We start from the raw sequence: 12,890 nt of genomic DNA on the forward strand, positions 1-12,890 counted from the left end.
TAAGGCTGGGTTGCCATGAGGTCAGGAACAATATGGAAAGTAGGGAATATGGTGACTGAAGAACAGTAGGTGGGAACTTCTCGGAAGCAGAAAATGCATAAATATTTGATTCTTTCAATGAAGAAGAGAAAGGCATTGCATTATCAAGAATCAAGGATGCTAGTCTCACTCAAAATCTTTATACATGGCTTTGAGAAGAAATTTTGGAGGGATTCCCAGTACATGTGGATGACAATAAACTCTTTTAGGGTGTGAGATGCCAACCTATCAGGAAAAGCCACAGAAACTTCCTTTGAAAAAATGAATTTTGGTTAGGATGGTAGGCAAGATCATGCCAATTTTGTGTATGAGATCTTCCAGTTAATGGAAATGGAGCACAAAGCCTGTCAGAAAATATCAAAGCAGGTGCAGCAGCAAGGCGGACTTGAGGCTCACCCTGGTGAGTGTCTGGAAGTCACTGTAGACTGGGGTTCATAGCTACATGTGCTGTCACCAAAAACCCATGACAACTTGGGTTTTATTCGGTAAATATGTTGAACCAGAGAAAGAATGATATATTTTTGGCATCTTTATAGCAGATATGGCTCTTTGAACTTTACAAGATCTCAAACTCTATGTAATTTTATAGTTTTAATCCTTCTGGGTAGATCTAAGATTCTAGAGATTAATTACAGTTGTAGCTGACATTTGTATGGCCCCTTTTACCAAAGATATAGACCATTTTGATGTATTTTTGTCTCAACTGCTGTTGTAGTTGATACCAGCATAGTATCTATTCTATTCTTTCTTTCTTTCTTTCTTTTCTTCTAGGTCTCCCAAAAGCAGCTGTGATTTGTCAGCTGCAGGCTATGAAGAGTTCTGCTGGATTATGGGCTTTTGGTTGTACTTCCAATGACATCATTTATATATCCCTTCCTCTGTATCATAGCGCAGGATCTCTCCTGGGAATTGGTGGATGTATTGAGTTAGGTAAGCTTTTATTTTCTGTTTCATAAGTTCTCAAAATGCCTAATAATTGGAACTTGCCTTCATTAAAGTGCAAAACTCTATCAGTAGAATTCAGAGTGATCGTGTGCATGTTATACAATTATAAAAAAATATTTATTAAAAGGACACAATTTCATCACATACTTCAGCATATGCCTGAAGTGGAAAGAGCAGTAATTTGGCCTTGTGGTTGGATCTGGCTGTAGACAGGGCTTCCCTCTCCATGTGGTTGCTCACCCTTGAGTGGTTGCCGCCCCTGCCCTTAAATGGTGGTAGGAGCCTTCCCAGAGGGTGAACTCAGAAGCTGTGTAGCTCTTAAGTCTTAGCCTCCTCGGAAGTAACATGGATCATTTCACCTGCACTTTGTTGATCAAAGCAAGTCAAAAGCCAGTTTAAATTCAAGATTTGAAGAGTTGGGAAAGAGACCCCACTTCTTGAAGGGAAGGGTGGCAAATTCACACTGCAAAGGTAAGGGCGTAGGAGAAATTGTTGAGGCTATCTTTGCAAACAGTGTACCCCAGATACCCAAGAAGTCAGTTGGTAGAGCTGGTGACTCAGTAGATTCCATTCATAACCGTGCTGAGATTATGTGTCTGTTACTAGTTAGCCCAGAAATAATATACAGAGATAATTCACCATTATTTATGTTTGTCTAAAATACTATAAAGTAATCTTATAGAATAGTATATTTCAAATATGATCAATGTCCACAATAAATAAAGATGAGGGTCAAGACATTAGTATTTTCCTTGGAACATACTCATATGACTTACATTGTTATTAAAATTAGGATGTTACAATTAGCAGTCATCAATGAACCTTTTTTGTTGGTGCTTTCATACTAACTCTACCTTACCAGCTCTCAATCTCAAACTATATTGAGACTGCTTAAAAGTTTTTAAAAATGAATACTATGTATATATTCAACGTTGAAAGCAAGTGAATATTCTTGGTTTCTGTGAAGAAGGATGACCTCATCTATATTCATGCTCTAATACTTGTAATTCTCCTACATATTTTGACTGCTTCTTTCATCCCATATATTGCAAAAAGTGTATCTACAGTCAGAATATAAAATTACAAGATGAATATTTTTAAAAGACTTATTGGACTGTAAGATTAATGTTTTCAAATGAGCTTGATATAAATGGCCACTGATGGATTATAAAAGCCTTGAAAGTGAGCAAAAGTGTTCTAGACAGAGCAACATCATTTGTGTTTTACGTTAATTCTGCCCTTGAATTTTTTTCCCTTTTGCCTTTTTATACCTTTTCTTGTAGGTGCTACTTGTGTGTTAAAGAAGAAATTTTCAGCAAGCCAATTTTGGAACGACTGCAAAAAGTATAATGTGACTGTGTTTCAGTACATTGGAGAACTTTGTCGCTACCTTTGCAAACAACCTAAGGTAAGAGTAATCGTTGTCAGAGAGAAAATGTAACTTCAGAAAGAAAAAGAAAATAATTGAGAGAAAATAGTTTTTGTTTGCTTATACTCCATTTTCTTCCAAAACATAGTTTAAGTGACTTACAAAGATGTATGCAAAACCCCAAGATAAAATGAGTATAAAACAAGTCAGAGAAAATAAAAGGAGGATATCAGGAATGTACTAATGTGTTTTATATTGAGGCAGGAGAAGACAGACTCGCAATCCAGTCCACTTCATGTTTAGACAGATTAAAATTTCTGTAAACATAGCATGCATCTGATTATGAAATTTTTTTGTGTTTACAGAAAGCAGTTATTCCAAGGGTTGAATTAGATCATCTTTTAAAATGTTGGTCTTTAAATAACACACAAAAACTAATAACAATGATTATACTTGTTTTTCTATTTGTTTTCTTTTGAATAAGTGATTACATCAGAATATCTTTTTGTTTGGTTTTGCTGTAAACTTAAAAAGAAACTTTGCTTTGATTTGCACTTGTCTCCCCACCACCTCAAGCAATCATTTCCATGAACTTTTGATAAATTGCCCCCTTCTGAAAATAGACCCTCAAAGACAGTTGCATTAGCCTAAAGCTTGTCTTTATTAGTTTGTTTGCTTTTTTGCCCTCAGAAGTTATTGTCCTTTTCCTGGTCTCATTTGTATTTTGAGATGCTTATTTTTTCACTGTCTGATTGTCTAAGCATTCTTGAGGCTACAAGGAAGTTTCTCAGCCTGTAATCAAATCAAAACCAGCCGCCCTTGAAGGATGGTGACAGAGGTTGCCTTTCTTTACCCACAGCACAACTGAGACGAGGCTGGAGGCATTTAAATAAGACTTTATTAAAGATATGGAATTACACAGGAGAGATAACACAGAGAAGAATCTGAAACTGGATAATCTTATTTACAAAATGCCTGTAAATTTAAGCTTGGAGTTTGCCATGGAGAGACCTTCCATCTAACTCCTGACCTGCCTCCTTGTGGGAGAAGCCATCCTTCCTCTTTCTTTGGTCAGGAGTACTTCAAATAGCTAAAGATTCCCCACATCCACAGCTAAGACAAGGAGTCCCAGAAAAGTGTTTTAGCTTTTTGACCTTTATTTTCCTCCAGGAGATTTTGCCAATATCAGAGTTGTGGTCTTACCTGAGGATTCCCAGTAGAATAATTATAATGCCACAAGCTACATATTTTCTCTTATAGTTTTCATTGTATTCTTTGATGATATGATATCTGGACTATGTAATTTAAGGAATTAATGCCCTCCAGTAAAATGAAAGCCTCCTTCAGTATAGGACATAGTAAGCACTACCTAATGAACTTCTTCATGGCTTTTCTAGACCATGCCCCCAGCCATTCTTATTTCCTCTCATCCTTTATTAGCAACATTAACTTTTGCAAGATCATTTGCTCTGTAAGTATCTATTGAATGGTTGGATTCATGCATTAATTTTTTTCTGAAGTTTTACCACCTTAAACGATGCTGTACTTAGTAGCTTCATGTAGGGCCTCAGAAGTGAAGGTAGTCAAAGGGCATGGGTATTTTGGTGATTTTTTGATGGCATATTTCCAGACTGCTGTTCAGAGTGGTGGATGTGATTTAGAATCTCATCGACAGTGTGGGAGTATGCCCACTGCACAGTCTCTTATCGATACTGAGTGGTATTAAAAATAGTGGTCTTCCAGTGTCCTTCATGGAAAACTAGACACTAGTTGTTTTTGTTTGTTTGTTTGTTTTGCCGTACGCGGGCCTTTCACTGTTGTGGCGTCTCCCGTTGCGGAGCACAGGCTCCGGATGCGCAGGCTCAGCGGCCATGGCTCACGGGCCCAGACTCTCCGCGGCATGTGGGATCTTCCCGGACCAGGGCACGAACCCGTGTCCCCTGCATCGGCAGGCGGACTCTCAACCACTGCGCCACCAGGGAAGCCCGACACTACTTTTTGTTGTTATTGTTGTCAGTCAATAACGCTTACATTTTACTTACGTGGGTAACACCTAAAACACGTTATGCTTTTTAAGCTTCCTCAAAAGTCCCTGTAGGATGGAGAACAGGGAGAATAGGCCAGTTTCCATGGCCCACCCTGTCAAATACGGTTGATGAAACCCAACTTGCTTGGGCTTCGTAGTGATATTCTGTTTGAACAAAGAATGTCCTATTTAAAAAAAAAAAAAAAAACGAGGAAAAGATTTCTAATTTTATTTATAATTTTATAGACTAGAAACAAACATTTTTAATTTCTTTGTTATTTATAATTTTATAGACTAGAAACAAACATTTTTAATTTCTTTGTTAAGATTACTGGCAAGGTGGGATAGTTTTCTAGCTGTATTTCCCTTTTAAAATACCTCTTCTGAGTCTTTTACTCATTTATCTCTTTGGCACATAATGTTTTATCTTTTTCATTTGAGCTCTCATTTCATATACTAAAGGAATTAACAGTTTGTCATATTTGCTACAAGTCTTTTTTCAAGGTGTTTTCCTTTGACATTTTTAAATGAAATGAAATAGTCTTTTCACCTCTCTGAATTTGTAATGCACTGATTTGGGGGAAATACTATAGCTGCAGAGAATTTGAGAGAACTGAGAATTGAAAGCAGAACTCCTGGTTGCTTTTAGTTATTAAGTATTCTAACTCTTAATTAAAGTTCTTTGAGGAAAGAGGAGTGTTTGTGTAATAATCTCTAACCACTTACCTGAAGACAAGTTGAGGAGGAGAGAGAGAAATAAATATAGATTTGCCAAAGGAAAACTGAATGATTTTTTTTAGCAGAGATGCGTTGTATTACCTAATCCTCTTTGTTGATTTCTCACAGAAAGAGTACAAACAGTTCTTGGCATTAAAGATTGGGAAAGGGAGAAAGTCATTTTGTTATGACATCTTATCCCTTCAAGGAGATCTTGCTTTCTTGCTGTCCAGTGTTCATTCCTTTCAGTGAACTTCCTCTGAAAGGAAGTATCAGTGTCTGCTGTGCAGCCAACATAGCAGGGGGTTCAAGTAGGGCCACAGAGTGAACAAGTGACATGGTCCACATCCTCAGAGAAATTAAATTGCGTGTCTCATGAGTCGTGGTTTGAAGCCCCATAGATATTTAATATAAATCTTTAAAAGAAAGCGAAACCACATATTCCCTAAGTATATCCAGAGTTGTTGTCAATCTCAGGTAAGTAATATATTCCAAAGGATATTTACCTGCAGGCAGAAGCCACAGTCTGAGTTGAGTGTTTGTATATAGCTGTATAAAAACATCCTAGGGTTGGTTTTCCCTGGCTGGAAGCACTTAGCACCCCCCACCCAACCCCATCTTTTTTCTCTTTTTAAAAACTCCAGTTACAAAATTTCCTTTCGCATAAACACTGGATGTGCCTCAAACTGCTGGCAGCCACACTGTCCTTAAAAAAAAAAAAGCTGAGGTACTGGCTTCTCTTAGTCATGGAGTGTTGGGGTAATTATCCTCTTCCCCTGAGACTAGGAAGGCAGCTCTTTCCCCACTTTCCAATCTTCTATATTTTCTACATTACCGAAGACCATCATACATTTTATGATTGGGTCTAGCTCTATATTTTCTTAATATTAATGCTGCATTTAATATCAATAGGTGAGGAATGTGGTGGAACTCTAGACATCAATGATCCTCTGGGGGACTCTTGCTGCACCGTTTATCTTATTTAAATAGCTCTGCCATACCTAGGGATTTACCTAGGAATAGGATCATGTCACTCATTCATTCATGCAAGTAATGTAGGTTTGAGTTGAAAGGGGCACAGAAGACAAACAAGACCGCTTTTCTCACGTAACTTACACTCTGGTTTGAGGAGAGAGAAAATAAGCCAGCAAACACATGAAGAAAAGTGATTACAGATAATGATAAATATTATGAAGAAACAAAACCAGCTGAGGTGATGGAGACCAATAAGTGGCGAGAGTGGGGCATTGCTAATTATAATAGATTGAATGGTCAGGGAAGACTTCATTGACATGGTGACCTGTGAGCTGAGGAATCGTTATGACAGGTGGGATCCAGCCATGGAAAAGCTGGGGGACTGCAGTCTGGATGGAATAAACTGAAAACAGAGCAGCCCACAGAGGACATAGCCTGAGTGTTTAAAGAGAAGGAGCTGGGTCATCCATAGACCAGATCTTATGGGGCTCAGTAGACCCTGGAGGAGAAATTTGATTTTGTTCCCATCAGAGTATTTGGAAAAAGATAAAGGCAAACTGGAAAATACTATACCAATTTGGGATCTATTTTGAAGGAAAGATAACAAGATTTGTTAGTTCAAGAATAGGGGGTGAAGAGTGAAGAAATGGATAGAATCAAGGATGCGTCCCCGGTTTCTGGTTCAAATGTCTAGGCAAATTGCAAACCATTTGCTGAGATAAGGAAAACTGAGATTTGGGGAATGAAAATTAAATTTCTTTTGGACCTGTTAAGTTTGGTGTGTTAATTAGACATCCAGGGTAAGAAGTAAAATAGGCAGTTGGATGCAAGAATCTGGAGCCCAAAGAGTGCAAGGGATGGGACCTAGTTAGCAAAGACCTATGTTATAATGCATAAGTATGATGCCTGTTTTTCAAGTTAACATTATAGTTTATCATTTACACTATATAGTTTGTCTATAGCTCTCAATGTGGAACACCCACGTTTTGACATTCTCAAGGCATAGCTTATATTCTTTAGTATATATTTGTATATATGTTTTCTATTAATTATATCCTGTTTCTTTATTCTATTTTCTTAAAATCTAAGATATTTATTGGGAGCCAGAAAGTATACTTATGATTCTGGATACTGTAGTGAAAATATATTAAAACTTTGACAAAATGGATTATGCTCAACTCCCATCATGAAAAGAGACATTTTTAAACACCTGAATGTTTGATGAATATTTATTAAATATTTTTCATTAAATATTGTTCATTAAATTCCATATGGATTGTACTAAATTTGTCACTAGTAATGTTTAGACAGTCCTGTAGTGAACCCCTAAGTGTTTTTTGAGGGTAAAAAAATGAAAATGTTGAAATTGATGACATGAGATTTTTTTCAGACTTCAACATGAAAGGACACCTACTTTATTTTCTCCAAAGAAAGTCTATCATTTCTTTCAAGCTTTAAGAGGTTTCCTTGTTATATTTAGATAAGATGTAAGGATAAAGACAATGCAACAGTACCAGAGAATAAAATTCCAGTAGGGGAGACTAAATGATGCTGACTTAACCTAAATCTCTTGAATTTGTTGTTTATTTGTTTTACCAGTTATGTTTTGAATGGGTCTGAAGACAGGTAAAGGCTAAGTGCATTGGCATTACCTTGTCCCTGATTCAGGGCATTACCATTTATTCTTTTCTTTTCTAATTGAAAATGGATATTTTTAAAGCATTTGTTCTTTTTATCGTGTTTTCATTTTCTTAGTTTCTATATAACTTCAAGTGTTTTACCATTATGTTTTCCCCATTTCACATCTTGTGAAAGATGTAGTTTCTCAAAGCATTAAGCTGTGGAAACTTTTTCATCACAAATAGTAACGTCTAAGGAATGCCGTTTTAAAACTATTGTGAATTTTAGTTGTTATTAAGATGTTCTGATTTACTTTCATTACCATTGTTTTCTCGACAACACTCAAAACAATTGATTTTACCTCCAAGACCTAGTCGTTTAAAGATATTTTTAAATTTTTTCTTTTCCCCAAATATTTGAAGCATATTATTACATGGTTGAGAAAATCAACTCTCTTTTAAAACCCAGTTTTTCTTAAATAAATCAAAGATGTGTTTACTATTCTCACACTAAATATGAAAGCATTTAGAAAAGTCAGCAAGGAACCAGAACTTTCTTTTCTGCTTAGAAACTACAAATATAGAAATATGAGGGATGACAGAGGAGAAGGCCATGTGAAGACAGAGGCAGAGGTTGGAGTGATGCAGCCACAAGCCAAGGTCACCTGGAGCTACCAGAAGCTGGAAGAGGCAAGCAAGGATTCTCCACTAGGACCTTCAGAGGGAAGATGGCCCTGCCAACAACCTTGATTTAAGATTCTGGCCTTCAGAACTTTGCTGATCATCTGAGCTGTGATCCTCAAACATGGTTCTTTGTCCCTCCTAACATCAAACAGTGAATTTCCTTGCTGCAGAGGGGAAATTGCCCCTTTAAAGAGAAAATATCAGAGGCTGCTTTCCACAATGCAGTTGCTGTGGTTATCTACAATAATAAATCCAAAAAGGAGCCAGTCACCATGACTCATCCAGGCACTTGACATATTATTGCTGTCATGATTACAGAATTGAGAGGTAAGGATATTTTGAGTTACCTGGAGAAAAACATCTCTACAAATGACAATAGCGGTTGGAACTCGAACGCTGCCAAAGAACTTCAGCTGTGGCTCTCTAGTCTTCATGTCAATATCCTTCATTATTTTGATGATTATTTCTTCAGCATGGCTTATATTCTACTTCATTCAGAATATCAGGTACACAAATGCCCAGGACAGGAACCAGAAGAATTCCAACTAATAAATGATGAAGGGGACTTCCCTGGTGGTGCAGTGGTTAAGGATCAGCCTGCCAATGCAGGGGACACAGGTTCATTCCCTGGTCCAGTAAGATCCCACATGCCATGGAACAGCTAAGCCTGTGTACCACAACTAGTGAGCCTGTGCTCTAGAGCCCGTGAGCCACAACTACTGAGCCTGCTCACCACAACTCCTGAAACCTGTGCGCTCTAGGGCCGGTGTGCCACAACTACTGAGCCTGCGTGCTGCAACTACTGAAGCCTGCATGCCTAGAGCCCGTCTTCCTCCTCCACAAGAGAATCCACTGCAACGAGAAGCCCACGCACCGCACCCGCTCGCTGCAGCTAGAGAAAGCCTGAGCGCAGCAACAAAGACCCAACGCAGCCAAATAAATAAAGGCAGAAGGAAAAAACAAAAAGAAATATGAGGGAGTAAGATAAAAAATAGCTATTAGCAACCTAAACGTCAGTAGAATTAGGAGGGAATTAATGTTTTGGAAAGTTTTAGAACTGCGTATATATTAAAGACTTTTTATAAATGCCAATTTTAATACTTAATGATTCGTAGTTCGTGGGTAGTGGTACATATAAAGTATACATATCTTTTTCTGTCTATCTGCTTATACCTTTCCTGCTGTCATTTCCATTAAGAATACATATATCCTTTATTTATTAAATTTCCCTACAAATTTAGCTTTATGTGGAAAGCCATCAGATAGTGTGTTGGCTGTGGAATCAAAAGACAGGCTCAGTTTCAAGCTCTTGTTGTATGACTCTGCTGGTCTTTTCTCTTTGAGCCATAGTTCCTGTCTTTATATAAATACCTACCTCTCCTAATTCGGCCTTTGATTCTCACCATCTGGTTATGAGATATATGTGAAAAAATGTAAACTGGTAAGCCAATACAAATGGAAGGATTTTATTTTTATGCAGAACATGGTAATGTTTTCCATGAATGTCATTATAAAATTAGAGTAATTTTTGTGGCGTTAAAAAATAATTGGCCTTTGACTAACAAAAATCATACAACATTGATTGTAAAAGTCAATTTAGATCATGATTATTTTAAAATAAAACTTTTTAATAATGTTAAAATATTAACAATTTTATATTATACTTGTCACACAAAAACATTAGAAATAAAAATAAAATAAGAAACCCTGAAAACATTATACCTGTTTCCCCTTGGGGTATATCCTGCTGTTACTGTAAATGTGGTATGTTAGTAAGGTTTTCCTACATTGCAGACTGATTTAACATTTTAAAATATACCTTCAAGATTATTTATTTTACTGTTTATTTGCTGTTTTTCACATTGCCTATTCCTTTAATTGTGTGTTCCTGATACCCATGCTACGGACATAGGAAGTCAAGGTCAGAAATGGTTGATCTTTGCCCTTCCAGTAAGGCTTACCAGCAAATACAAGAATCTTTAGCAAATTATTACCAACTAAAATTTTCCAAAAGATGATTTTATTCCCAATGAAAAAAAGTAACAATGAATTTAAAGATGAGGGGTTTTTTTTTCCAGTACCCGGGCCTCTCACTGTTGCAGCCTCTCCTGCTGCGGAGCACAGGCTCCGGATGCGCAGGCCCAGCGGCCATGGCTCACGGGCCCAGCCACTCCGCAGCATGTGGGATCTTCCTGGACCGGGGCACGAACCCGTGTCCCCTGCATCGGCAGGCAGACTCTCAACCACTGCGCCACCAGGGAAGCCCAAGATGAGGGTTTTAATTCCATCTTTTCCATTAATTCATCATGTGACATCAGGCAAAGCATTTAATTTCTTTGCCCCCTAGAGTTGGGGAGCTTGAAGTTCAAGCCTGTCTTCCCTGTCTTACAAGCTCTCTGATCTTGGACAAATTTTTGCTTTTCTGAGCAGCCTCCACCCCAGTTTTCTCATCTATAAAATGAGTGTAATAACAATTACATCCAGAGCTGACATAAGGATGAATGAGTTAAGTACTGAAGTACAAATGAAAACAGACTGACAGTAATGCTGGGGGCTCTCTGGAAGAGGAGACAGCCTTCTCCCAAGAGGCCTTGCAAAACAGTTTTGTTATCATAGCAGATGTGCCAAAATTGTTCTAGCCTCCAGCCTGACAGGTTCAGAACTGCATTTATCATTACCTGTCTTTACATTAGACTCATATAAACCAGGTTCAGGAATGCCAGTTTATAGCTTTAAGTTGTCTCCATTGCTGGATCTTCCTCAATCTTCCTGACCTCTAATTGTTAGTGTGTCCAGGACTCTCAATCAAGCTTTTCCCTTTTCTCTCTGGACATGTTCCCAGCTGCAAATACCATCTACAACTTAACTCTCAAATTTATAGCTGTAGCCCTGTCTTCTCCCTTGATGTCAACTTTTATGTGTCTAGATTCCTACTTGGCATCTCCACTTAGAAATCTGATTGACATCTCGTCTCACAAGTGGCGAACTTTGGGCTTCCCTGGTGGCGCAGTGGTTGAGAGTCTGCCTGCCGATGCAGGGGACACAGGTTCGTGCCCCGGTCCGGGAAGATCCCACGTGCCGCGGAGCGGCTGGGCCCGTGAGCCATGGCTGCTGAGCCTGCGAGTCCGGAGCCTGTGCTCCGCAATGGGAGAGGCCACAGCAGTGAGAGGCCCGCGTACCGCAAAAAAAAAAAAAAAAAAAAAAAAAAAAGTGGCGAACTTTGTCAGCACCTCCTGCCTCAGCATGTACTCCTTGCTTCCATCTTGACTGTCTCAGTTAATGACAACTCCATTCTTCCAGGTACTCAGTCACAAACACTCTAGAATGTCCCTTGCAGCTTCTCTTTTTCTCACACCTCCTGTCCAGTCCATGAGCACATCCTGCAGTTTCAACCTTTAAATATATCCAGACTCAAACCTCCTCTTACCACCTGACCTGCTGCTGTCATCTCCATCAGCACTACTTCTCCCCTGAAATTCCAGCAATGGCCTCTTCTTAACTCCATTTTGCCCCCCTAACTTCAATTCTTACATAGCAATTGGAATGATTCTGTTAAAATGTAAGTCAGATTATGTTACTTCACTACTCAAATCCTTCTGATAGTTTACTTGGAGGAAAAGTCCAGATTCCCTTGGCATGGGTCACATAGCTCTATGTGATCTGCTTCCCCTGCTGGGACCTCCTCCCCTATCCGCTCCCTCACCCCACCAGACTACTTGGTTACTCCACCCCAGCCTCACTGACCTCCTCTCTTTTTCTTCAATGTGCCAGGGTTCTCAGTTTCCTCCCACTGAGTGTTCCCCCGTATATTTGCATGCCTCACTCCCTGATCCATTGAAATCCCCTCCTCCTCCTGTTTGGAGAGCATTTCTCTGGCGACAACCCCTAAAAACGTCTGGTATGGTCACCTTCCCAACTCCAGTGGACCCCGTACCCAAAATCTGGTTCAAAAGTGGAGACTGATGACGATGCCACACATGCAGTAAGAGAATGTGAACATGTTTATCACTCCTATGATGGGGCTTTCTGGGGAGAGTAGGGCAGGGGCCCAAGCAAGCCAAAAACTGGCTTGAGAAAGCAGGGGAAAGAGACAGGTTCAGCTTTTATTGTGATAAGAGGCTAGCACTAGGCTGAGGGGCCTTGTGCATGCAGGATTGCTCATGCGCTTTGAATTTCCTGTTGCTGCCAAAGGAAGGAGCCCTGGGCTTTCTCAAGAGCTTGCCCAGATATAGGGCAGAAGAGGAAAGGGGATTGGGGGTGGTTTGAAAGCTCTCAGCAGTCAAACATCAAGAATGGAGTCAGCTCTTTATTACAGTGTTTGTCTCTGAGTCCTCTTTCCCTGCTCTATTTTCCTCATAGAACTTATTACCCCATTACATATTTTATAGATAATTTTTATTTGTTGTCACTTAATCTCCCCACCCTATTATATAAGTTCCAGGAAAGCAGGGAGTTTATCATTTTTATCTCTAGTTATATCCTCAGTACTCAGAATGGTGCCTGCCATAGTAGTGCT

At 39.0% G+C, this 12,890-nt stretch overlaps 1 protein-coding gene across 4 annotated transcripts in view; it reads left to right on the forward strand.

The window, feature by feature from the left end:
- The window catches only part of SLC27A6 (solute carrier family 27 member 6), a 64,272-nt gene that overhangs the window by 18,627 nt on the left and 32,755 nt on the right, over nt 1-12,890 (forward strand). For all 4 annotated transcript variants that reach the window (XM_060143505.1, XM_060143507.1, XM_060143506.1 and 1 more), the window contains 2 exons: nt 811-969; nt 2,268-2,392. In XM_060143505.1, coding sequence (XP_059999488.1) covers nt 811-969; nt 2,268-2,392 — 284 coding nt within the window. The remainder of the gene's footprint in view (nt 1-810; nt 970-2,267; nt 2,393-12,890) is intronic.

The sequence above is a fragment of the Lagenorhynchus albirostris genome, chromosome 3 (assembly GCF_949774975.1).
Source record: "Lagenorhynchus albirostris chromosome 3, mLagAlb1.1, whole genome shotgun sequence".
NCBI classification, from domain to species: Eukaryota; Metazoa; Chordata; class Mammalia; order Artiodactyla; family Delphinidae; genus Lagenorhynchus; species Lagenorhynchus albirostris.